The 27,172-nt window shown below is 40.7% G+C and overlaps 1 protein-coding gene across 1 annotated transcript; it reads left to right on the top strand.

Annotated features, from left to right (window-relative positions):
* Positions 1-394: 394 nt before the first annotated feature.
* MSRB3 (methionine sulfoxide reductase B3) lies at positions 395-26,984 on the top strand (the record flags this gene model as incomplete). Its single annotated transcript, XM_010155264.1, has 4 exons — positions 395-515; positions 13,977-14,085; positions 15,919-15,996; positions 26,956-26,984. Coding segments are annotated over exons 1-4 (292 nt in total), but the record flags the coding sequence as incomplete, so codon positions are not given.
* Between the last annotated feature and the right edge of the window lie 188 nt (positions 26,985-27,172).

Genomic DNA, 27,172 nt, shown 5'->3' with positions numbered 1-27,172 from the left:
TCCTGGGTGTTCAGAGCAGGATTCCTGCTATCTAGCTGGTGCCCCGAGGTTTCTCTGCACTGTGACCAAGTAGGTTGCTACTCTGAGTTGCTCTCAGCTGGGTATCTACAGCAGCTGTTGTGAATGTCCCCTGTAAATTGCCCCTTCCCTCTCACTTGGTAGCACAGAAAGTTGTTTGACTGAATACTATGTAAAATATATCAAAATGGGGGGAGACGGTATCAGAAACTGGCTAAACGTATAAGAAAAGTGCATTTAGAATTGTGCTCCTGTGTGGTGGTCTCATAAAATTGTAAGCATTGTTTTTTCTGTGAATGTATCTTAACATTTTTGATGTTTTAATTTGTTCTCATATTTTTTCTTTTTTTTTTTTTTCTTCCCTACTCAGCTCTTGCCCCTGTTCTTTGCCTCTGGTTTTGTTGGTGAGGATATCACAGTGATGTCTGCATTCAACCTGCTGCATTTGGTGACAAAGAGCCAGCCAGTGGCCCTGCGAGCCTGTGGGCTTCCCTCAGGTTGAATGGGTGCTGCTTGTTGTGTCATGCGTAATGAAGGCCCTTTTAGGAATGGGTGTCTCTGCTGCAGGAAACGATGTACTATGGGTTGCTCTGATTTGTTTAAAATTTCCCTTTAACCTGGAGTTTGTTTGCCTTTTTTTTTTTTTTTTGTAAAAGTCACTGGTTTGAGTGAGGGTTTTCATATCTGAGGTTTTAGGATGCTTGGAAATGCTGTCTGACGCCTTGTCCAACACATTCTTTCCTAAACTTTATATTATTTTCCTCATTCTTGGAAAAAACAGTGGAATTAAACTGAAAATAATTTATTAAATGCCTTTTATTATTTTTGAAAATACACATAAAAGGGTTTAGCATATTGATTGCTGTTAAATCATAGGACTTAAAAATATTTTCCAAAATCTTTATCAGTATACTATAGTTAGACTCCACATGTACCTTTTTACATTTTTATTGTAAATCAAACACGTTGCACGGAAAATCATGTATGAAAAGTGTGCAGAATTTAAAACTTAATTCTTTCATTCCTCTGACAGCATAGTCTTTAGTTAGGAGACACTCCTCTAAATAAATAAATGGAAACATGCCTTTTAATGCCCAGATGCAGCTGCACTTTTCATGTAAGGTCCAGGTTCAGGTAGTGGGGTCTGTGAGTGGTGCCGTAAAAACCCATCTCCATTAATACATTATATCACCAAAACCTTGAACCTCAGAATTTTGTGTTTCACTTAAGCAGCAACAGTATCTGTAGTATCTGCGTAATAATGCCAGTGTACATGGTTATGTGGGAGAAAATAAAAGCTGCACTGAGCTCATTTTGAACATTACTAGGAATTTTCTTGACACCCAAATAAAGAAGATACAATCCTGGCTGATCAGTATTTGAAGTATCGAAGAAGAACCAGCTTGGATGTTTGTACTCAGCCACAACTGAATCATAAGGGTGCAAAATGTGATGAGCACTTTTTTCCCAGAGCCGGACTTAACAAGCATATGGAGGTAATGTTTTAAAGATTTTTTCAGTGATAAGACATCAGTTTTCAAGCTGATGGATTTTTCTAAAGCCGATTACACTGAATTTGACCTAATCTGAGTCCAATTCTTGCAGCATTTGTGCTCCGTTTCCCCCCACATGTGCACAAAACTCCCATTAACCTAGATAGGAGCTTCAAACACACGCTGAGGAAGAGGGAGAATAGCCCACATTGTGTCAGCTTGACCTTGGTTTCCTGTTATATTTGCTGCCGAGCCAGATTTAAAATCCTAAAAATACAGGGTAAGCAAATTTCCTTTGCCCTCATTATGCACCTTTTGATGCTGCTCGTATTGCTGGTGTCCACCTGAAAGTGGGGGCACTCGGTCTTCTGGCCATTTTGGTTCTGCTCTGAAAAGGAGATCTCAGAGCTGCTCAGCGAGGAACACAGCCCGTGGGAGGGATTTTCTATCATGTACCTGTTTTTAAAGCATTTTGTCAGCTATGGTGTGAAATTGTTTTTCTGGCACAATCCAGTAGTCACAGTTTGGAATAAAAAGCTTGTAACACTACTGTTTATTCCTGTCCCTTTGATCCGTAACTGTGGAAATGTTAGTAGATTGAGTTCCACTGACTGGCTACTTTATTGAGATATATAGATAGATATTTATATGCAATAAACACAGATTCTGTGTTTATTATAACTGGAATAATACACAGTCACATATCTCACATATTTGAAGAGTAATCTAAATTCCCCAGATGCTTATAAATTGACGTAGGCTTGCTTTGCCTTGGTTTGAGTTTTTGTGTGTGGCGTGTTGAGGGGGTTGCAAGTCCATGTATCAAATTAAACATCGGAACGAGATCTAGAGCCAGCATCTGCTTAAATGCCCCAATGCACTGTGACTTCAACTTCTAAATATCCAGAAAACGCCCCCATTTCTCATGACTTTCTTATAATGTAACACTTTGAGTTAGTACTTTTCCCACCGCCCAGTTCCGTGCGAATTACAGCCCTGCAACCATACCACCATGCTGTGTGCCCATGTGGCGTGGAGTTTGGTCTTCCTCTGGTCGAATGGCCAATTCCATATGGATGGAGACTTTCTAACATTCCTGAATCCCTGCCTGCTTAGGAGGCCAAGTGCTGGCAGAGCTGTAAATTTGGCTTCCAAATGCAGTTTTAAACTCCATGCAGTTTAATATTTGCAGGGCAAGGACCTGATTGACAGTAGCATTTCAATTTCTGTGCTTGGAATGGTACCTCTGTCCTTCCTGGGAGGAACAAAACAAAGTAATGTTTACTTTAGTATAAAGTCACAGTTGTAGATCAGAAGCAATTTTTTTTTCCCCCCAAAGTCAAATGAATAAAATAATGCTAAGAAGTATCTTAGAACAGGGATGACCTTCTGTTTCCTCTTTGAAACACTTACTTTGTAAGCGTGTGCGAGTTATGCTGGATTATTCATAAACTGAATTAACAATTGTGCTGGTGAAGTGTTTTTACTTGCTCTTTTTCTTTTTGTATACTACCACCTGGAGCACAGATCTATTCTTCCAAATGGTATTTTAAAAATCTTTTTGTGTCTGAATTTGGGACTAAATGTTTCAGTGCGTGCAGACCTGGAGTGCAGTTTGCCCGTACCATTTTTGATAGCCGCCACGGTGAAGAGAGCAGGCAATCCCAGTAGATGGCACTAAGCCTATGCTGTTCTGCACGCCCAGCACTATGCAAAAACCTTCCCTTTGAGGAGTCATTCATACATAAAGTAGAGCTTGAGACCTTAGGAGCATGTACAAGTATTTTAAGAAGAGCGTGAGCATTGGGAAAAATCACATCAATCTCTGCTCATACACAGACTACAGTCACATTGGTTCAAGGTTTCTTCGTTGCCAGTAATGATTACGGCCCCACTGTGCCTGTTGTGAGATGTGCAAGTGTCGCTCCTTGAGCCTGCTCTGTTAAAGTTGAATGCTGCAACTTTCTTTGGAAATGTAGGATGCACTCAGCACCTGCCAGGATTTAGTTTGCAGAAGTCCAATTTAAAAAAAACAAACCAAAATGAACAAACAAACAAACAAGACCAAACCCACACTCTCTTAATGTAAAAACTACTTCAGCTGCTTTAGTGCATACCAGCAAGTTACTGATATAAGTAATGATCATGCAGATTCCATGTACCTATGTTTTCTGTAGCAGACCACCAAGCTATAATGTAAAAAGATAGCTTATTTTGCTTTGCTGTGTCTTTTAATTATTATGGGTTCTCGTTTCTTACACAAATCCTTTATTTCTTTAACACTTTGAATGTTGTGCTGCTTACATCACATTTTTTGCATGTGATAATTTGGCTTTTACTCTCCTGTAGATCAAAGAAAATTATGGTGCTTGTGAAATTAAGTAAAAGTAATGATGAAGAAATTACAGGGGTAGACTTAGTTATTTGTTTCTTTTTTTTTTCCTGTATGAAATAATAAAATCCTAGATAATATTAAATTGTTGTGAAGTGTTTAATTACTAAAATAACTACTAGTAGGAAACCATACTTTTCTAGGATTAGATTAAACTACAATACATCTGTATGAAGATGGTGCTGGGCATATGGTGTAAGTCTTTATTAAATAAATGTCTATAGTATAGTTTCTTATAACTTGTTTTATTAAATCTTTGTTAATTCCAAGTGTCAGTATACTATCTTTCCATAAAATGGAAATGAATAGTTATTGAGCAAAACATTAATGAGTCTCCAAATTGGATTATTAGTAGTAATCTGTTAATATCAAGGATTACTTTTAGGAGCAGATCGTGCAAACAGTTGCATACATGAGTTATTCATATGCATTTGTCCTTCTGAACTCTCAAAATGCACAACAGTGAAATGACATGTGTGCCTAGTGTTTGCCAGATATGGCTTTATCAACGAAAAGTCTAGAACAGACCTTAGGCTTGCGTGTTCCAAGGACTGTAGTTGCTAACAAACTTTGTGTAATTGAAATATGTCTAAACGTTTCATATTGCATGTTTGTATGTTTACAGATATGATTTCCATAATGTATGTTGTAACTTTCCCATAGCTTTCCGTAATGTGTGTCACCAAAGACGTACTGTTACAGATGTCTCTTCACATGGTCAGAAAGAAAATAAAAGTAAGACTGATATGTTGTATAGCAACACCCGCTAGTATGGCTATGGTTAAATGCCTGTCCATGTTTTCATTATAAATCCCTATTTTCTGGGGTTTATATCTTGAACATAAAAATTTGCTCTGGGTTTCAGTATGTCATACAAGCTCTCAGCTGGATGTACTTGTTCCTCAGAACTGGTCAGCGGGGGGCAAATGTTAAAATTAATTTCTAGGAAGCTAAATTTTAAAAACCAAATACCAGTTTGGAACAAAAGTGGATTTTTTTAGCTTAAAATACAGTCTTTAAAATTCTCTGGTTCACTGCCTTCCAGCAGTTATGAGGAATTTGGTAAATGCTTGAAGAGAGTCTTGAAAACAAGTGCTGTGTGAGCACAATAGTAAATAGCATGTGAGCTGTTCATGTGTCATTATTACATAAGTGTCTGTGCGCATGTCTGCCTCCTAGTCATATGACCGCAGAATAACTGCATTATCATCACAGAGCATAACATTATCCTGGTTTTGGAATGGCTTGAAAATGGGGTTTAAAAATTATCTTTGTGTATAGTTGTCTTAATGAGAGTATATTTGATGCTATTCTGTATTTACAGATGTTTCTTTTGTACAGGGATATTCAGTCTAGGATGTCTTAATACGGAATGACATTTATTTGTAGATAATCTCATTGGGAGTAACACTCTTACTGTGCCTGATGCTTGTAAAACTTGGGGTCATAAAGACCAGAAATCTTTGGTTAATGTACCCTTTTTGTTTGCACCCTAGGGTTTGCACGCTGTCTTTTCCCCCTTCCCCACTCCTTGTTCTGAAGGAGTTTGGTACTCTCCCTCATCTGCTTGATAGACAGAAGGTGCTCGACGCTGCCTTGTCTGGGTGGAGGCTCCTCGGTGACTCTGGCACTGAGCAGCACAGGAATGATGAGCCATTTCTTGTGCTCCCAGACCACGCACAGAGACAGTGCCTTAATGTGTTCCCTGATGGATCTCTTAAGGTCATCTGCTTACCCTTCGTGCTCCCATAAAGGACCCACCACAAGCCATTTCTACCTTTCTTGCAGGAATGTTTTAATTCTGGGAGCTCATAAATTTCCTGTGCCCTGTGCAGCTCAGGCTTACTGTGTTTTCTTGGTTGGGTATTTTCTGTGTTTTAAAGTCTCCCACGAAAAGCTACTTTTTAAGTTACTGGACTGTCTCTTTATAACAGGAGATCTGAGAAGTCCTTTAAGGACTGCTCTCACTTTTTTTGCCTTCAATTAAAAGCAGCCTCAGGCTTTGTCCTTTTTCTGAGGAGTACGTGATGAAGGTTGCAGAGAAGAATGTGATGTAAAAGAGAGATGACAGCTCACAAAAAGGAAGGAGATTTGGTATACTGCTAAGCTAAGAGAAGGCAAGCAAGGAAAGTGCAAGTTAGGGAGATTTACACGTGAACCCTGAAGTCATCAAGGGCATGTGTTTCGAGGTGATGGAGGAGGTGGTCCAGGCAGTCACTTAGGGGGTGTGTGAGCTTAGAACCTGATGGTACACTGGATGGGTATAGAGTGTGGGCTGGGAGTGTGGCACCAGAGACACGGACGTTACCATAACTTAGCTGGTAGGTTAACCACAGGTGGCTACAGCACAGATCATGACTTGGGGGGAAACAAATAGAGAGGAATTGTGTCCCAGAGGTGGCCAAGAATCATAAAATGTTCTTAGTTACAAGCTAAACATGTATCTCATCTCGTGATTTCCTTCAAAAGAAGCTGTGTTGGGAAGGGGTGAGTGGCTGGGTACGGGCCCCCTACTCCAGATGGAGGAGAGGATCTTATGGGATGCTCGCTGCTGGCAGCCCAGGTCCAGCGCCAGAAGCTTTGTACGCCGCAGGTAAGAGCTCCCTGCTCAATGTTCTGGCCCAGGTCAAGGAGTCCCAAGGAGAGCAGAGCAGGAGAAGGGCTCAAATGATTACTCTTAAAGCCCTTTTATAGGGCTCAACCCCTCTTCCTGACCCATAAAGCATGGCTGAATTTTACAGAAACAGAAGCCCAGGAGGCCCACTGGGGAAAGGAGTGGGAAGTTACTAACCTTGTTGGCTGTTTCTCCACCTTTTGTCCTGAAACAGGTTGAGAGGGGAAGGGGTCTGTGGTGTTTTCTGTGGTGGCTGCAGCAGAGGAACCTGTCCTCATGCTGGGTATGTTCCTCAGTGCTTGGAGATGCGAGGTGAAAGGGCACAGAGCAGGCTGTGCCTGCTCACATCTTTGCGAAAAGGGTTCCTGCACAGCTGGGGACAGGCCGAGTTCACAGCGGGTGAGATTTGGTCTGTTGAGGGGAATTGGAGAAGAAGAAAGACCTCCCCCCACCCCGCTCCTTTCCCCCACCCCCATCCCGAGGATAGATTGCGGCACCTTGATTCTTGAAACGCGGTGCTCATTTCACAGGCCACACATCACTATTGTGGAGGAAGCAGCAGGAGGATTTAGCAACAGCCTGAATGCCACAATAAGCTACACACCACTGCGGTAACTGCTGGCAAATGCTGACTTTTTAATTGTTTCCGCTGCAGGGTTAAATGTTTATTAAAGCTGTGTGAATAAACTTATTTTCATGGCTTACTGAAATATTTTAAATGCAAAAGGTAGCATAAAGTATTCTTATTAAATTCAGCTTAATTCTGTTGTTAATAAAGTGCCTTTCCATATGTTGTGCACCCTTTCATTGATTCTGGCAGAAATCTACTGACCAGATACGGAGTGCTCAGTGTCTCTGCCTTTCTTGTGTTTTAAACAAATGTAGTGCCTGTGAAAGGTGCTAGGATCATATCTGCAAAACAAAAGTCTCTTTATCTGTTAGGGGAGAGAGGAAGAGAAATCCATCATTATAAATGTTCCCTCCTCCACCACTGTGCCAATAGATCTTGATCTTGTCTTGCCTGGTTTGCATCCAAACGTAAGGCAAATAGGTCAGCTGCCCCGTGCACTCTGTCTTTGGGCATCTCAGCAGAAATGGTCACAAAAGTGGCAGTTTATAACATAATGAGCTTTTGCTCCACTTAACTGAAGGTGCTTTTAATCACCAACTTCTGCGGAGCAGCCACATGCTGCCATCACTATAGTACGGGTGAAGCTGACAGCTCAGAAAGTCCCGGGGAAGCTGCCCTCATCTCCACTGGCCAGCGCAGGGTGGTGGTGGAGCCCTCAGTGGTCAGAATTTGGAAAGGTTGTGAGATTGTGGCTGGTAGTGACGTTAATTTCATTAATGTGAGATAAGGAAGTTAAGTAGACATCCCTGGAGAGGACAAACAGCTGCTTTTCTTTCCCCCTTCCCCACTATGCAAAACATTTCAATCTTTTGTTAAATATTTTTTACATCCATGGAGAGGGGCAGCAGCTTCAGATTTCTTTTTCAGGGAATGTCTCGTTGGCTTCGCACCCTGCCACAAAGGTGCTTGCAGACCTGTGGAAAAAACAAGGCAGCTTCTGTTCCCGTAGATGGTGTCTGTACTGGGACTCCTGGGGTTCCATACCACCTTCTCCAGAAAGAAAATGAGTGCACGGAGGAGATGCATTAGTTAGGAGTCGGGGGGATTTTATTTTTTAGTGCTTGAGAAATCTGCTGTCTTACATGGGAGATCTCTGGTGGTGACTCAAATATATACAGTCAGATAAAACATGAGCCTTGCTGATGACCAGGTGGAAAAAATAAATGTGACAGCTCTGTTACTGGGTTGCATGGGAAGCTTGCAAATTTGCAAAGAAGGGGCTTGCCCTGCCCTTGTGGCCATGTGACCCTCCTGGGTGTTAAGTAAATAATTTTTTTTAAAGGCAGTTAATTTTGGGGTGGTGTTCTTTTAAGACAGAACCTGGCATTTGTCCCAAAATTGTAACTGTTGTTCTGATACCCAGCTTTTGGATTTTCAACGCACAATATAGTGGAAATGGTCTTCGCCCCATTACTGCTAATGCTTGCATGAAACTGCAAATGGTATTCCAACCGCGGGTGGGAGTTAGCTATCTACAGCAAGAAAGAAAAGGAGCCATCCCTCAGCAAAGAAACACGGATCTGTTTTTCAGTGTGTAAAAAATTAACAGGGTTTTTTTTAATGGTGAAGTTTGGGTTTTACTTAAACTTGACCTCCCAGCATTTCAGAGTTCTTTTGCAGTATCTATCCTGGTCTGAAGCATGCTTAGGTAATTTAAAAGGGCTTGTGATGGGATTGTAAAAAGATCTGTCATGTCAAATACAGGTTTTGTAAAACAGTGTTTTCCAGTTTACAAGTCAATGGAATTTTTTGCATCGATTTGCATTTTCAAGAGTTGTTCTTTTTTAGATTAGATGAGCAGTTCCTTGTTTGCAGTGAGAGAACACTGCAGCACTCTCCCAAGGCTGCGGACCAGAGCCTGCAGAGAACAGGATAAGTGGAAGTGAGAAAGTTGTGCGTTTGCCTTTTCCTAAGAAGCAGAGAGAGAGGCAAAACTGTAAACAAGAGGCATAAACTGTGTAAATGAAATTTGAAATAATAAAAAAGACCGATTCCACTTTTCCTTATACTGTTAGTGGTACTATATGTAAGGATAGTTATTTAAAGGAACGTATGCAAATATTTTTTAACCTTACAGGATTCCTCTTAACGTCAGTTTGAGGTAATCGATGACTAAGGTATGACCCACTCACGAGCGGGCAGGCTTTGGGAAGCAGAGAGCTGTATGCTTAGAGCCAGATCCTGTAATCTGATGTACATTCATAGACCCTTATGTAGTTGTTGGAGCTATGCATATTCCCAAGGGTCTACCCACACAGGTCACATTGCAGGATTGGGGCTGGGGTGGTATATGAATAATAAAATCTGCTGGAAGGCCCCTAAAAAATGGCATAGGTATATTAAAAGAAGTAGTACTGAGAACTAGAAGCCCGTTTTATTATATGGCTGTACTCTGCTTGAACATTTGATCTTGCTGTATTTAATTTAGGAAGTCTTAATGGTATGGGCTCAGTGCACGACTGTAATGTCCATTAATGCTAGTGGAACATAAGCATATGTAGAAGGGGGAAAATGTATGCCGTGTCTTCCACACAGTTGAAATGTTGAGTTAATTTCAGTGATAGGAAGCAACAAAACATAAGAGAAAATCCTTCGAACGGTTCAAAAGACTGTTTGAAGAAGGAAAGCCATCAGGCAAAATGCCACCGTATTTCAAGGGCATGTCAGACACTAATTGCCACCCTCTGGCATGCTGCAGCAGGTGAAGGGCTGAGTGGTGAGGAGTAATGGTCTGCTAACTCATGTCCATCTGTCTGGACGTATCTCGTTGCTAGTTTTCCTTCTGATGGGCTTATAGGGAAGGAAATAGCACACGCCTGCGCCGTGAACCACAGGTTTGAAAAGGTCAATTGAAATTGGACTTTATATGTGAGGTGAGATGCTTAATGTCTTCATTATCAGGTCAACACCCAGAAAATAACTTTTCTGTTCACTTCATTTGTACAGAGGAGGACTCCAGAGCTGAACTCTGAAATGCCCCTGGTCTGCAGGTGGATACTGAACAGCAGTGTGCATTGCATTGCTTTTCAGAAAAAGCCATTCCTAAGGACAGGAATGCTGAGAAGGCTCCAAAAGGGTTTCTGCTGGTGTTTTTTTCACCCTCCTCGGCTTTTTTTTTTTTACGTTTATGCATTAAGATTGGTGAGCCTGGCCTTTTCTTTGCAAAGCCTTCCATCCTGCTCTGGTATCTTAACAGCCTTTAGCACTGCTGTAACTGTTGGCAAAGGCTGAAGGTGAGTGGCTTCAAGTGGGAACGCTGGTGCCTCTTCATGGAGCAGCTGCTCTTCAGCCAGCGAAGGCACAGAGGTGCGCTGATTAGAGAGATGTAATTTGGCCTCTGATCCTGCAGAGGATTGTCAAGGGACTTATGTCTGCCCTTGTAGGCTAGCATTCACCTCTCCTAACTGTAGGATCTAACTGGAGTTTGGTACAGCTGTCTTGGGCTCTACTGAGAGTTGTTGCTGAGAGCATCACTTCCAAAGAACAAGTGAGATCCAGTCCAGAGTCCTAATGCAGATCTAAGGAATCCAGGCTCTGTTATCATCATCTTTAATGTAATCACACTGGTGTCATGCTGTTTGTAAAACTGATGACCTTTTTTCTCTTCTGCCTTGAGCTGTATAATTTGCAAATGATCTGTGGGCCTGCCTTTATACCTGCGTTGCTGAAGAAGGTTGTTGCCTGTATGGGAACCCTTCACGTCAGCCCATACACGATCCCTTCTTTTGGGAACCGGGCTGAGGAATATGATCAGCCTGCACCTTTATTCTCTGCTTTAATAATGTTTGATAACAGTTGCATTACTAGTGGCAGTTTCTCTCATATTGGACATATATTTGTGTAGCTTTATGTTGTGCCCTCCCAAGATACAGACAGTTGGCTTGAATGTAGCTGACATGTCATATATGCCATAAAGGAACAGTTGAAAAAATGGAAGCAGACACTCTTGTGCTGCAAGCTGAGCACTTTTGTCACTCTTGCATGTAATTTTTTTCCTGACTGAAGGACTGTATTCCTAGAATCTTGTCCAGTAATTTTTAGGATTCATTGCATTTTGCTGAGGCTTGCAGGCTAGTCCTTTTTCAGATAACGTCTCTGTACATCCTCTGCAGTCAGGGGTGAGTCTTGCTTTACCTCCTTGGCTCTTTGGCCATATGGAAATAGTGCAATCAATTTACAGAGCTATTTTTTTGTTGCTAGCAGTGAAATAATAAGTGGAATTAATTGAACAGGGCTGTTCTTAAATGCTGAGGGCTGGACCAAGAGATTTGCTTTATGATTTGTAATGTAACTATAGCTTTTTGATGATGTATGCTCCATTAAATTACAAACCTTGAGAGTCCTTTGTTGGGGTTTACCCCAATGCAGTTTGGCAAAGTTCCCCTGTAGACGTAAATACTTGTCTGTATTGTAAAACATGCAGTTAACTATTAAAAACAATGGGGAAAAAATTGTAGTATTTTATGACACACTTCCTACATCCAATCTGTGTTGTGGATCAAGTGGCATGTAGAAATTTTCTTGTGCCTATAGTGAGCATATTGATTGAAGAACAATAAATTTCTAAAATAGATGAAAAATTATTTAAGGAGAGTAAAGCGGGAATACTGACCATTCTTTAAAATAGTATTTTCTCTGACTTTTTCCAAAGTGAAGCTATGCTTAGTTTGCTTTTTTGCAACATCTAAAGAGCAAGTGGAATTTTAAAATAAAATAATTGGAAGATACTTTTAAATGTGAAGAGATGTTGGTTTGTACGAGTCATTGCTGCTCACTAGATTACTTTTTAATACTGAAATTTTAGATGAAAGACCATCTCTCAAACAGTTTATTTCTGACCTGCATAATGCAACATAACAATAGCTATTTATATAATGCATATGCTTCCCTTCCCTGTTAGCTACACTTGGAAAAACTTACTAGTCCTAGCGCCCTGCACATTCGGAGAATAAAAACCTCCAAAGTTTGACATCTTTAAATAAGCAACCAAATGTTATAAAGAACAAACCTCACTTACAGTTAGGAAACAATATTTACATTTAAGGTTGAAAAGCCAGGATGTAGGAAAATTTTGCTAATTTGGAAGGTGACCTTTAAGTGCACCAAAACCAAATAATTTGTAAGCTATGGCACAGGGCACATTCCTGCAAAATTTGTGTGAATACTGCTTTAGTGGTTCTTGAAAGACAAACAAAGAGACCTGGAATGAAATCTTTATCCGTCTCCCAAATAAGATTGAAGCTAACAAAGGCATACAGCAGCGCTCTTTCAAAGCTTGCCATTAAAACGAAGGCTCTGCAGCACAGCTAATGAGATGGCTCAGAGTGGAAAACAATCTGTTTTTAAGAATGTTTAGATCAAAAGTAATTTCTAGTCTATGAAATAAAGTCGCTTTTCAATACCTTTCTTTCACTAGTAAAAAGCTTTTTATGTTTGCACTATTTACTTCAATCAGATGTGTTCAATTTTACTTTTTTTTCTTCCTGAAAATACTTCCTAGGGTTAGTCAGTAGTGACCAACAGCATTATTCTTTTTCTCTCTCCCCTATTCACCCACCCCCACACATTAAAAAAATGAGAAAAGAAGAGGGGGAGGAAGAAAGAAACATCTTTTCTTAAATGATTTGCAAGCATCTGTGCTTTAAGCTACTTTTTATGAACACTCCTTAGTAATGACTCAAGGTAAAAAAGCAGAAAAGCATCCAATGTTAGGAAATTGCAATCCAATACCATGTAATTTAAACCTGCCATTGCCTCTCCTGTACTAAATGACATACAGATGGGTAGCTCTGTTCCCTCTACTTTGGGAACACAATTGGTCTTTTATTAGTGTATATACATTACTAGCAAAAAATGTTTTTGTCAGGACTGTTTGTTTCTAATTGTACCATATTTGAATTACTGTCATAATTAGAGTGCTTTTTCCCTGCCATATTTTGTCAGCTAATTTTTGCAAGCAATTATCAAAGTTATTTGAATATTTGGCAATTTCTATTACTACTTTGGGAGTTTTCATTCTCAAAAGCAACCTTGTTATTTTTTCTTTCCTGATATGATGTGAATTTCTGCACTATACAAATGTTTTTTTACAGTAATCCTTAGGTACTCCTTGGATTTTCTGTGTGGACTAAGCAAAATGTAAGATTTTCAAAGGAGGGTAATTTCAATAGCAACCCTAATTTTTATGACAAGTTTATTGTTAAATCTTGTACAGCTTTGTGCATAAAGAAGTGACTTGCTCCTCAGGGCTCTTATTCTAGTGCTTCAACAGTGAAAAAAATACAGTGATTAATGTTATGAAGTAAAAGGATGAGGATGCCACTAGAAGTTTAAACAATCTTATTGGAAATCTTAAGATGTAGAATTGTTTTTCAGTTACTTTACAGGGTAATGAAATTGTTGGATGTTGTGGCTGAACATCATATGCCCATTACCGTAAGTCTCCAATATAGATGTCTTGTAAAGAACGTTTCAGCTGTAGTTGGATTTTTTTTGCAGATTTTTATTTTTTCACGGTTGGAAAATATTACTTTCTTGTAAATGATTGTGTGTGCAGCAGTTTAGTGTATAACACACCGAAGGGCTTTGGCTGTAGCACATTGTCACTGCTTCAGTGGAATCACCTGGCTTTCAAGCAAAACTCTTCTTTAAAAACTTGGATTTGAAGAAATAATCAGCTGCAGTTCAGCTGAGCCATTCTTTGTGCATTAGGGACCAGTCTGGTCATTGACAGGCGAATGCAGAAGCTATGCTATGGCCGTCTGCCAAAGCAATTATTCAGGATTTAAGCTAAAAAGGCTCCTTCTCCCATATCCTCTCCCTCTGCAGGGTCATGTAGGGATAAAAAGGACTGTAAGGTGGTCTTTTCCCAGGAGGAGCTGAGGAAGCGGCTGACACCCTTGCAGTACCATGTCACTCAGGAGAAGGGGACTGAAAGGTAAGGCGGTACGAAGAAAATAGAGTCCTCGAAATGCAGGCATCTTTCTTTTCTCCCCTTTCCTCTTACTGGTTCTTCCTCACCTTCCTCACCAAGGTATTTGGGGTTTTTTGCCCCCACACCCCCCCGGATTTCTGCACTTGTTTACTAACCCCTACAAATTAACACCACTGCAAAGACAAGCATCTGCAGCACGGGGGCCGAGGCCAGGGCTCTTGTGTGACTTTTTTTTTTAATGAACACTGCACGTCTTATAAAGTCACTGGGCTCATGTTTAGAGTCTGTTTTTAGTTTACTACAAAATGTGTGGAAGTAATAGCGGTTTAGGTACACTTCTTTTGGAAGACATTGCAGTAAGCAGAACCACGAGGGAAATGGCCCTGTGCCAAGAGGCTGGAGTTTTGAAGGTGGCCATTGTAAGTATAGACGTTTTGGCTGCAGAAAGAAGGTAGCATAATTTAGTTCTTTTCCACCCCACTCCAATTTCTTTTTGAAGCACATGTGGAGAAGGTATTTATTGGCTCATTTGTGGTTGGAATGTCAAAAATTTTCAATAACTGCCCTCACATGGCTTTAGTCGCTGGAAGCCAGCCCCGAGTCCTGGAGGAAAAAAAAAGAAAGGACTTGCTTCCAAGACTGTTTTTATTGAATAAAGTCTCTCTCTCAGCTGACTCCAGCATGCAGGTAACTTGCCAAGGCCTAGCCATTTTTTGTTGTCTAATTTATACCATTGAGCTTGGCATAAGGCCCTGACTTTACCTCTGCTCCAAACATACTAATGATGTAACTGCTTGTTTTCATTCATGACCTGAAAGGGCTCTCCACTGCACGTGGGGTCCTGGTTAATCGGCAGCACTCTTCCTGACAGTGCGTACTGGTGGCTGAATTTACTGAAGGGGGTTGGTGGGAATGATTCCCTTCTCTGCCCCGGCCCTCTTTGTCCTCCCACAGCCCCAGAGGGGCAGGGGGATGTTGGCCTCTGCCGGGAGGCCTGCCTTCCCCCGCCCCAGCCCTCCTCACTCTTGTGTACGGGACCAACAACGTGATTTAATGCACACAAACAATCGGAGATTAGGTCATTCTTAAAAATCCTGTTTATAAAAAAAAATTGGACCTCATAAAAAGGGTGAAAGGATAATAAAAACAAGCTGCCGAGCACATAGGCTTTTTGTTGGGCTAGCGCAGCTGATTCGTATTAGATGAATGACCTCCTAGCCTTTTAGATTGTTAACTTAGAAAAATATTCCCTTAAAGCTGTAATATTGCTTTTTCAACTAAAAATATAAGGCACACACAGCTTGAAATCATGGACCAATTATTTCATTTTCGGCTACAATGCCTCTGTCAACCCAGCAGCCCATCGTGGCCTGACCCAGCACCGCAACTTCACGGCTCCCAGGCGGCCGGCACCCACGCACTTCACACCTTGGCCTTTGCGGCTGAGCCCACCGTCGACACGTTTCCTAGCGACAGACCTGGAGAAGTGCATCAGGTTGAGCTACATGTCAAATGAGCTGCATTTATAAAAACTTACATTTCAATTGCCAAATAGGGGAAGATTCCAGTTTTTCCCTTCTTGTTGTTGTTCTGTCCTTTGAACTGTGGGACAATTTGCTTCCTCTCGCATGATACGTAACACATGAGGCACACTAATAAGGACATTCCCCTTTTCCTGTGCCTGCTTTATTTGCTCCCTTTAATAAAAAACAACTGCCAACTTTTAAATCGTGGGGTATTTCTGTAATGTTTTTCTAAAGTCTTAGCTAATTTAATAATTTAAAAAAAAAAAATTCCTGTCTTTATTTTTAAAATGTAGTGTTGTTGTTTTCCCAGTGCCTTTGAGGGGGAGTACACACATCATAAAGCTCAAGGAATATACAAATGTGTTGTTTGTGGGACTCCTTTATTCAAGTGAGTATGCCAAATATAGTTTTGAGATTTCTGTCTGTTAGTTTCTGCTGTGTTTTTGTGTAATCTTATGTGTATTCCAGTATTTGCGTAACTATGTAAGATCATTGAAGTCATTCAGATTGACAAGGGATACATCAGAAGCAATGTAAATAATAATGCTATAGTGAAATTAGTCTTATAGTAAAGATAAAGAATTTTAGTAAATAAGTAAGATATTAAGATAACATTCTGGTTAAAATAGATAATTGACTGTAAAAAGTAGTAATTTTTTTTTTCCCCACCTCTTCTGCTTATAGAGCTATGCCAGGTATTTGTGACAGTCTTTCACTGCATCGATAGATAGGAGTTATGGCTGTTAGCATTACTCACAGGTAGCTGTAAGATGTGGATCATGGGCAGCAATGCTGCATCCATATGGCAGCATTGTATCTGATAATGGAGAAAAACGATGCTTTTTTAGATTTCAAGCAGTTAAGAAAACAAAACCCAGGAAAATTGCGTTACTACTGAATGTTCATGCATCCCAGTTAGCACACATGGAGAGCTGGGTTAGGAACTGAAGCGAGGATTAAGAAAGAAATAACTTCTGTGTCTTGCATGAAAAATACTCCTCAGAAGTACTGTGGGAATTAGAGCCCTAAATTTGGTGCGGGAAGCAGTGGTGATTGAATTCTCTCAATAACTGCATTGTTCTGCATGGATTCAGTTGTTGTTTATGTGTTCTTTCTTATTTCTGGCTGATGAAGAATGCAATTTTTTTTGCTTGCTTTTTCCCTCAGTTCGCAGTTACTCAGCCCCTGTCACTTGAAGAGTGACAGCAGCATAATGCAGGATGGTCAGGATAGAGCTAGTAATAGGGAAAATTGGGTCAGTAATAGGTTACAAAGGAAAATAAAATTGATATAGCACCAGAATCACCAGATGTGGCAGTGATAGTTGTTCTCAAGAGACTGTCTGTAAAGATGAAAGAAGCACTTCATCTCTGTTATGTTTGATTCCTCCTTCCTTGTGTTAGGAGGATTACCTGTAGAAAGTTCAGTAATAACGTGAATCTTTTGAGTTGGAAACCTGATTGTTAACGAACGCAGCCAAGGCAATATTCTCATGTCATGTGTTACTGTGGTGCTTGGCTTGGGGGTACAAAGTGGGGATCTAAAGTCTCTGTTAACCTGGTTTTCTACTCTGCAATTCAGACATTCCCCTGCTTACTATAGCTAAATCTTTAGGGGGGAAATCCTGGCTCTGTTGAAGTCGATTCAGATTAGGCAAAAGAATACAATGGAGACAGGATTTCACCTTCTACCTTCAAGACTGGCTTCCTTTCTGTCGTCTGCTGGAGAAAGAGTAGCGTTTTTTGTGGGGTGAGATTTGGACAGCAGTAGTTCACATAAATGAATGTGAACTAGTTTCCAGTTGCTTTCACAATTCATTTAATATGGGAAAAAAATGCAATATGAGACTTACCTGTGATTATCTCAAGTGTGCAGTATGCTTTGGCATAGTCTTGACTTTTTTTTGAGTTAATGAGTTGGATTTCTCTATGTGAAATGAGCTATATGGAAATGTCCTTGGTTTTAGATACTCTTTGAGACTCGCTGTGGAAGAGATGGAAAGAGGGAAGTTGGTTTTTTGTTTTTAGTAAATCCCAGGCCAGTGGGCACCTGAAAAAAACACCTTGCTGATTCTGTCCCAACACTGGACTGGCCTTAGCCCAATCTCCCCAGAGCCTTTGTGTTGCTTTGTGAGCTCTTGCCACCTCTGGTCTGCATCGATGGCTGGCAAGGGTGGGAACAAATGGAGAGGTCAGTAGAAAGAGGGAAGTTGGTTTTTTGTTTTTAGTAAATCCCAGGCCAGTGGGCACCTGAAAAAAACACCTTGCTGATTCTGTCCCAACACTGGACTGGCCTTAGCCCAATCTCCCCAGAGCCTTTGTGTTGCTTTGTGAGCTCTTGCCACCTCTGGTCTGCATCGATGGCTGGCAAGGGTGGGAACAAATGGAGAGGTCAGTAGGGGCCCATCTTCTTTTGCTTACTGACGCCAAAGTATCAGTACCTAATGTCTTCTTCAACATTCCTGTATTTTGGTGACTGTTTCAGCCCAGACAGCTAAAAAAGGGAAAAGGAATTATAAATAAGAGAATGCAAAATGTATGCTATTTACTAAATTTCCTCCCCCAGAGTGTAAATCACCAAAGCATTTTCTTAGGAGTAAGGTGGTAGTACAATACAAAAAAAGTCCATTGCCTCATTTAAAATGCAAGTTGGTGGGGTTTTTTTGTTGTTGTGGGGGTTTTTGGGGTTTTTTTTGGTGTTTTCAGGGGGTTTTTTTGTTAATTTCCAGATAGTCATCTGAAACTTCCATTTCCATTTGTTTCTTGTTGGGTGTCCTTTTTTTTTTTTTCCTTTTTTTTTTTTTTTTTTTTTATGTCCTTGTAATCTGTAAATATATATATTTGGACTATGGACCTGTCAGTTTAACCGGGAAAGAGACTGGAGCTTCAGCAGTAATATTAACAAACTTCAACTTTTAACATTTCTGATTTACGTTGTTTCATTACCATGTGACACATGAGGTCAGGGAACACATGAATTTTACACTCCAGATGAAAGACCTGGGTTTTGGTACGTCTTTAAAACAGAACTCTGTCTCTATCACAGGAAAGATAAAAGAAACAATTAGGAATTTAACATCTCTTCATCTACCTACTTGTACTAGTGTTATGAGAAACCTCCCAAGCTTTATGGAGAACATGCTTTTATGGAGAACTTCTTCCACAATCAAAGGGGCCTCACGCATAAAATCCATAGTCATGCCATTGAATCTAATTATTCCATCTCTGAACTTTCACATTAGACAGTCTCCTACATCCCAGTACTGCCTAGAGAAAGCAATAAATGAGAGAGACAATAAACTAATCTCAAGAATCTCCTTTTTCTGTAAGCCAGCACTTACGTGGTTTTGTGTTACACTTACTCCAATCTAGCTGCAGGCTTATGCCAAATGAAGCAGTCCTGCTCCCCCCACCTTTCGCTGGGTTATTTCTTCATAGCTTCCCCTTCACTGGACCATGCCTGTTGTGGCTGGAGCATGTCTTGACGCAGCACGTTGATCTGATGGTAGAAAACTTATCAGCCAAAGAAAAAACCCTTGTGCTTATCAGCGATACCTGCTCATGTTCATTTTTGGTGAGCCACATCTGTCATGGCTGGAGAGCCTCTGTGGTAAGGTTGTGTGTTTCTGTGTCAGTTCGCGTAGTGCCACCCGAATCCTCGGTGTTTTCTACGGGCCAAGTGTATTTGCAAGATTGCACCTACTGTAATTCTTCAAGACATTTTCTTGTACACTGTGCAAAAATAGCATTCTGTCCACAACCATGGCGAGAGGAGGTTAGAGCAAACCCGAGTGAAATCCACGACTCACACTGTTGCTATAGGAGAGGAGCTATTCCATATTTAATAAACCACGGTCATGTCCTTTACCATATGCAGGACTGTTTGAGGAAGGTGTGGTATCGATGGGAACTGGGAAGCCTGGGAGAACGATTTCCTTTTAAAAAAAAGAAATATTATTGTTGTGTCAGTTTCCAATTTTTAGGGCCAAGGAATGAATTGCCAAGGCTTCATAAATCATCTGCTGCTGCCTTTATTGCTTCCTGGAAGGAATTCTTGGTAATGGTGTTGGCTCTTCTGACCATGCGCTAGGAGAAACAGCAACACCCTTATTCATGTCATGTTTTCATTTGATTTTCCCTGAACTGTGTCAAGTCTTCTCAACATCTCTCAGACATCCAAAAGCAAATCATGAGAAAAGCAAAGCGTGGCTGGGCCATATTCCTGTGCCATTAGCATGGTATTGCTCTTGTCTTCACAACACGAAGATTTCAGTCACCAGGCTAGATCTATACAAGGGATTTCCTTGTCCCAGTGATGAGTGCTTAATTAATGGTCTTTAAGCTTTCTTAATAGTCTATAGCCTTTGAGCAGACCACATGACAATTCAGCACTGGCTCTCTGGCCAGGAAAGCCCAAATGAAGTAACTGCTGTGGCGTCTTTAATGAGATCTAATGGAACTACTTGAGCAAATTCATCCGCCCTGACTGACTCTTAGTTTTCTCACAAAACTTGTAGTTTTGTGTATCAAAACCAACAGCTTCTGCTCAGTAAAATTAATTTCGAGTAGGTTAGCTCTTGCCAGTGTAGGCATCAGTCAGCAGGCAGTATTACCAAACAGTTCTCTTTCCAACTCAGTCTTATGTAGCTCCAAGAAGCTTGGGGTTCTTAAAACTTGCAACAACAACTGCAGTTTTTTGTCCCCCTGAGAAGGCTGGTGGAGTTAAAAATCAGTAAAGTTGTTATCATTGAACATGGATTGCCTTTGCTTAATCAGTTTTTGGTAGAAACCAGCCTCTGTTCGAGTCTGCTGCGTCACTGCTGGGTGACAAATTGTTATGCACTCCTAATCACCTCACCAGAATTGAGACAGGAGAGTGCTTGTCTTCCTGAGAGCCATCCAAAATCTGCAGGTTTAATCCATCTCTGAGGATGACCATCAATATGAATGCTGTATTTGTTGCCATCCCTGCAGTAAAGTTCCTTTGTGAATACAGCCCATGGCATCTTCCACATCTGAATGTACCCACATGCTGGATCCACATCTAATCCCACCTGAGTGTTGAAAACGTGCTAAGCTGTGTACAGTTTATCGCAGCTGTAGCATGGGGCCATCGCTGGAGCTTGACCTGGCGATTAGTAATTTCTGTGGTGGTTTGGAACTGGATTTTGTCTTCCTGAAGAGCCCCTTGGAACAAGAATGATACGAATGGATGGCTCTCGGGGACGGCTCTCGGGGAAAGGCTTCTGTCACTGGATGCTTGGCACGTGTGGCGTAGAGGAGCTGCAGTCATTATAGCAAATGATTCTGCACTCCTAATTAGCTCATGGATAGTTTTTAATATCCTCTAACTGGCAGCTTCTTGGCTGATGCTGAATGTTCATTTCACTACCCTCATATAAGCAAAGAAGTCTGGAAGGATTTTTATGTTAAGGATTAGGAGAGCAAGAACAAGGTTGGAAAACAAAAAACACTATCTCTTTTTTTTTTTCCTTGACCTACAAGCCACCTGGTCTTGGTATTTTCAGCAGATCAGCTCTGTTGTACTGAGCTGGTTGGTGCCCACAAGTGTAGTAAGGCACTGTCTGCATTACTGCAGGCCAAGGTCACTGGCCGTGCAAGGAGCAACTCTGATGAGACTGCCAGCTACAATCCAGCAGCAAACCTGCGATTTCCTTTTGCTCGTGTTCTCTAGGTAACACCATCTCCGGCAGTGAAAACAAGTACAGGAATATGGGGGATCTCACACTAGGCTATGCAGAGAGCATATCAACAAGTATCCTTTCCAAAAGGCAAATATTGATACAGATTTCCCTGGAGAAACGTGTTAGGATTCAAAAAGGAAGGAAAAGGGGACTTGAAATGTAAGATTTTAAATACTGCAAGGTCTCATTGAGACAAGCCTGTGAAATTGTTTTGATTTACTTATTGCTGAGCGCGGCTGAATTGCAAATCCTGTTGAAGGTACTTAGAACCAAATGCAAAGGTTTTCATAATCCTAGAGATATGTATAGATAACTTCCACTTTTAACCTGTTTTACTGTGTGTATGTGTGTACCTGAAGTAAAAATCAGGTGGGGAGGATTGTTGTGGATTGTGACTGCAAAAGCTGTAGATTTCTATATTTATCTGTTTATAACTCTCACATTTAAATGGACTTTGGACAGAAGTCACCCAGAGACTCCTCATTGACTCACATCATGTTAAAATGCTCCTTTTGAATTTGGCTTTTCATCAGTATGCAGAACAGAAATTGTCACAGCATCCGTCAACCATGAATCAATCTTTGTAGTCTAGGAAAGCAAGATTAAAAATATATCTCTAACAAGGCTTACAGCATCATGCTGTCTGTGCGTCAGTCTTTTCCTAATAATAAAATTATCATGTAATCTGCCTGCCAATTTCAGCCAAATTTGGCAGGGGAGTAGCTATTAAGTTCTTACAACTTTCATGAAATCAGGAGAGAGATCACATTCAAGCCCTCTCTGAGGGGAGACCTGAACAAGAGTTCAACTGTATTATTAGATTATACCAGATAATATTACTGTAAATTATATATATATTATTGTATTATAACAGAGAATCCACATGAGGGTGGAAGAGAGAGAGGCGTTATGAATGTCCAGCTCTGGGAAGTACCTGTGAGTAGTTTTGCTGCCCTAGGCACCACAGGATCTGTCCCCTGGCCACAGTACAGCAGCAAGTTCAACTTTGCTCCTTCTGCCCGAGGAACTATGTGGTTCTTAACGCTCAGGGGCTTCTCAAACTCCCTGATGGTGCAGGTCTCATAAATTCCTAGATAGTTACATCAGGTATTAATTTTTACATTGGAATACTGCTGCTTTTTTGTTTCTGGAAGCTTGCCTTGTTATTTGGAGCTTGGGCTCATGAGTAAGATCAGTGACGGCTTCCAAGTAATGATTTGCCTTTGCAGAAGGGCTGTGCCCATACTTGTAAATAAAACAGACAAAAGCCTCTTCTCTGGCCCTAAAGGCAAGTGACAAGACATGGCTTGTGTTTGTTAGCCTAAATTCCTCTCCTCTGAAAAAGAGTGGCCTGATTCATCCTGCCTGTGGGGAACGGCCCCTGGCCTGAGCCTCCCCTGCAGCTTGCCTTGGTCCTGTCTAGGAGACTGCTAGTTCACCTGAACATGATATGGGTCAACAAAGTGTCCAAGAACATGTTCACAACGGAGCATTTCTGTCCTGGCCTACTTTAGCTTGCAAGCAGTGCTGTAGCCAAGAATAATGATAATCCAGCTTGTTTTTTCTGTACTGTTGGGGCAAATGGGAAAAAGAGAGGAATGATTTTATTCTGCTCAGTCACCTGGGCCAGGGCAACAGTTGGTTTGGACTGCATCAGGAGCCTGCTAGATCCTTGTCTCTTCAGCAAACGGCTCATGCCAGTGTGGAATAAATGTCTTTGTAAATGAAGATGTACCAAAGCTGCACCTTTTACAGCTGCACCAGATCTTTATTCAATCAAGTCCTTTTCAGAGGGGTGTAGGATTTTGCATGCCTGCCCCTACCAATGCTTTCCTTAGGATCCTTGAAGCAAAACCTTGCAAAGGAACAACCTAGTATAAACTGCTAATGCAAAGGTGTACGAAAGCCAAGAGGAGTCAGTGACTCCTTCAGTGTTAAATTGAAAGGATCAGGTCTGCAGAGGTTTCATCAGTTGCTTTCTGAGAGAGCTGTGGGGCTTTTGAAGGCTGTTCCCTATGTTGGGCTTCAAGAAAACCTGAATAAACATGATAGAGACTTCGTCAAGAAGGGTGAAAGAAGGCGGCAGTTGTAATGCAACAGCAGAGGTTCTGCAATATGTCCTCTTTCCCCTCTCCTTGCCAAAAGCCCACTTCACTGGCAGATCTATGCTAGCTTCAGATCTGTGTCTGGTCATGCTGTATGTAGCATGAGGCACTGAACAGTTGCACTTCGGTCCTATTTGGAAGGCAGTACATGAAAATTCATGCTATAGGAACATGTGGTGGTTATCATTACTCTGTTTCTCTCTCAGTAGTTGGCAGTCTGAATGTTTTAAGGTGCCTTTTGAAAGGAACAGGTCGAAATCCTGCACCTCCTTGCAGTACAGATAAAATGACCATCATATATTGTATTGTTTGTGTTTAAGTATTTCTGGGATCTTTAAAAGTATTGTGGCACCTTGTCCTTAGCTAAACCTCTCCAGTAGCTCACTATTTCCTTGCATATTTTATGTTGGTAGATGAGCTACTTGGCATTTGTATTGCCATGTGTTGTGTGTATTTGAGTCATATCCCAGTCAAAATGGAAAGCACTTTTATAAATATCCTCTTGCTCTCTTTATGGATACAGACTCCTTTCCAAAGATATTTATGAATGATTCCCTGACTTTCAGAGTACTCCTATGGGGCAAGAGTAGAAAAAATATGCACAAAGCTATTCTCTGTCTGTTGGAGTTTTTTCACCCCTTGGTGTGATAAATGATAAAAGGCAGTTTGTAAAGTCTATGCCTGGCTCTGTAAGGTGCTTCTTGTTTGTAGGATGCTTTGGTTGGATATCAATGTACAGTGATAACAAACAACATACAGAGGAGTTTTTCCTTCTAGTTCACACAGTTTTAATAGTATAAAGAAGTCAGAGTGAATATTCTTGTGTGTAGCAGACACAAGAATGCAACGTGCTTTCAGCATTTAATTTTATTCAAATTTATTGGCCATTTTTTAGTTGCATATTTTTAACACCTATGTGCAACTAGTTTCTGATAACCTTTGTCTAGTGTGCTGTCAAGAAAAAGATGTAAATACTGGAAGGTCTAGGGGGAAATTGCGTGCTCCATAGAAATTGCTGTAAGCTTTGTCACTCCTGTACATAGTCAAGATGACTTTGTGTTCTTGCAGAGTGCTTCTCTCACATCTGCTAGTTGTTGTTTCTTTGCAATAGCAGACACTTCATTGTTTTCCTCCTTTTTTTCTGTGCCTTTCTAAGATCTCTAACAATTTCTGTAATACTGTGTCCTAAATTTTGCATTGTTTTTTCAAGGTGACATGGTGACCATAACGTAGGTGACCCTTCTCCTCTTGATGGCTCCTAGTGCTACCTCCCATGTTGTGTTTTCTTTCATAGCTATTCTGCTGTTGCCAGACAAAGTTCTATTCATCTATCACCCTGTATCAGTTTCCTGATTTGTTGTCCAGTAATTTATGACTCTTTGGAGCTTTGGTACTCATTACAGTGCCCAGTGACCCTTGTGACCCCCTCCCCATGTACTCTCTGCCATCTTGGCCCCTGGCCAGTTTGTTGATGCCACAAGTTGCAGCACATATGTCCATGCCAAGCTGTGCAGGCTGAGAACCAGGGTCTTTGACCAACTACTAACAAGTATCTAAAATTTAGGCAGCAAGAGGTTGATTGTGCAGATAAACGAATGCTGAGGGTAAGATTTATATGTTGTCTCTGATTGTGTAGGTAGCGAGCTGTTGCTGGTACAGTGATGAGCAAGAGAGAACAGTCTAGACAGATGTAGGAGCATCTGGAGGAGAATACTGTGAATACTGAGTGAGTGGCTTTACCTGGGACTCAGTGGAATCCCCCTGTTAGCAGCATGCACCTTTCACAGGGTGAGGACTTTATCCTGCTTGGTGTAAATAACAACTGAAATACACTGCCAAAGTAGAGTGTGGGCCGGTGCCCTGGGCCGTTACTGGTGGTGGCATTTGTGAAGGCATGCCAGCAACATGCTTTCTTTGTTCCGTCCTTTTGGTGGCACTTTATAAGTACCAGTTAGGAAGATAAGTTAAAGGGTTTTTTTTCCCTTCCATCTTTTCACCACCTGAGAGTTACATTTCAGACATTAAAAGGTAGTGAGCACTGGGGAAAGGTTGAGAATGAGCAGGAAGGGAGAAGGGAGTTGTTTCCTTTCTGATGGCTTTAACTGTAACTAATACTGTGAACGTGTTCATTTTTCATAGTGATTGATGTGATACTTGTTTGCTGTAGCATAGATCTGTGGTACAGGATTACAATGCCAATTATATAAAATATTTGGAGTATGTGTAAAATACATCTACACATACCTGCCTGTACAAGCTTAGAAAATAAGAAAATAAATCTGCCATTAATTCTTGAGCTTTGGTCATTTATTTTTGAAAGAAGAAGGACTGTAACTTCCCCAGATACATCCCCTCCCTGATGCAATGTAAAAGGATCCAACATTGTACTTCCTCCTTAGAATTTCTGGGGAAATGCGTTTTGCTGCCAACATAACATCCTTTAACAGGTCTCCTGCTGGTCAGACCTCGTGTCCTGCTGTGACAGGCATGACCATGTGTAGAACTGATTGTTAGTGGGCAATATAAATCTGATTGGAACATGCCCGTTAATTGGTTTGAGAGCTCGATATAGACAATGCTGTCTTATAGCAGATTGTGTAGATAGGCCTAGTCATAGGGTTAATTCTGCTTGACAGCACATCAGCAGCATCTTGAGAGTAATTACCCAACTTAAGTTTTCCCACAGTTGAATTGAGATCTTCAAAGGCTTCTACATTTACAAGTATTATTAACCTATATCTGAAACATGATGTTCCCACAAGGGCTAATTTTTTCTTCCTTTTATTAAATATACAGGTTATAGGGTTCATTTGCTAAGCGCTAAGCCCTTAGAAGAAAACACTACTTGTTAGAGAGAGAAAAATCTGCAGTGCTCAACCAAAGCTAATGGTGCATAATGCACACATCATTGTCTTTTTGCAAAGACTTTAAAACAAGTTAAAATTTAGGTCTGGCTCCCTTCCTCTCTCCCTCTCTCCCACCCCCTGCTTTCCACTTTTAAGAAAATCAAACCACTTATTCCTATGCGCAGAGTGAGTAAATTGAAGACACACACAAACAAAACCCTCCTAGGATGTTGTACAATTAAGTGCAGATCATTGGATACAATACATATGACATTAATGAAACGGTATCTGCTTCAAAAATAGATTGGAAACATTCATGAATAAATTAAATCCTCGTAATGACTTTTCAAAAATTAAAATGAATTAAAACAATATTTATTTCGTAGGAACAACTCTGTTCCAGGATTCACAGCATATAATTTAATCCTGGTTTAAATTTATATTCTATTTTCTGCATTCATTTTGTGATTTGTCTTTTAAAATTTCGGCTTTGTAACTCTACACTGTAAAAACCCCAAAATGTTAAAGGTAACAGTTATCATTTGGGTTCAAATGCCCTTGAATGCGTTAAGTATTAACATACAGAGATAGACTTATTAAAGACAGTATTTGCTGGGAGATCAGTTTGACAAATGGCTTTTGTGGCATAAAGCAGTTCTTGTAACATACGATCTTTTTATTTTCTTTTGCAGGTCAGAAACCAAGTTTGACTCCAATTCAGGTATGTTTAGATTGACAGTGTTTTGCTGAATGTACACTATTCAGGTTAATCTCAAAAGAGTAGTTTATCAGTTCAAGTTCAGTTTAGTTTTAAACAAACTGGGGTAGGTCAGTCTTAAAAAGGATCTTCATTTCTCACCCTCTGAAAACAGCATTATTACTGTGAAACATTTGCTTTCACTCCTTTCA

The sequence above is a fragment of the Eurypyga helias genome, unplaced genomic scaffold (genome assembly GCF_000690775.1).
Source record: "Eurypyga helias isolate BGI_N326 unplaced genomic scaffold, ASM69077v1 scaffold12817, whole genome shotgun sequence".
NCBI lineage: Eukaryota > Metazoa > Chordata > Aves > Eurypygiformes > Eurypygidae > Eurypyga > Eurypyga helias.
This window is presented reverse-complemented; position numbering and strand designations above follow the sequence as displayed.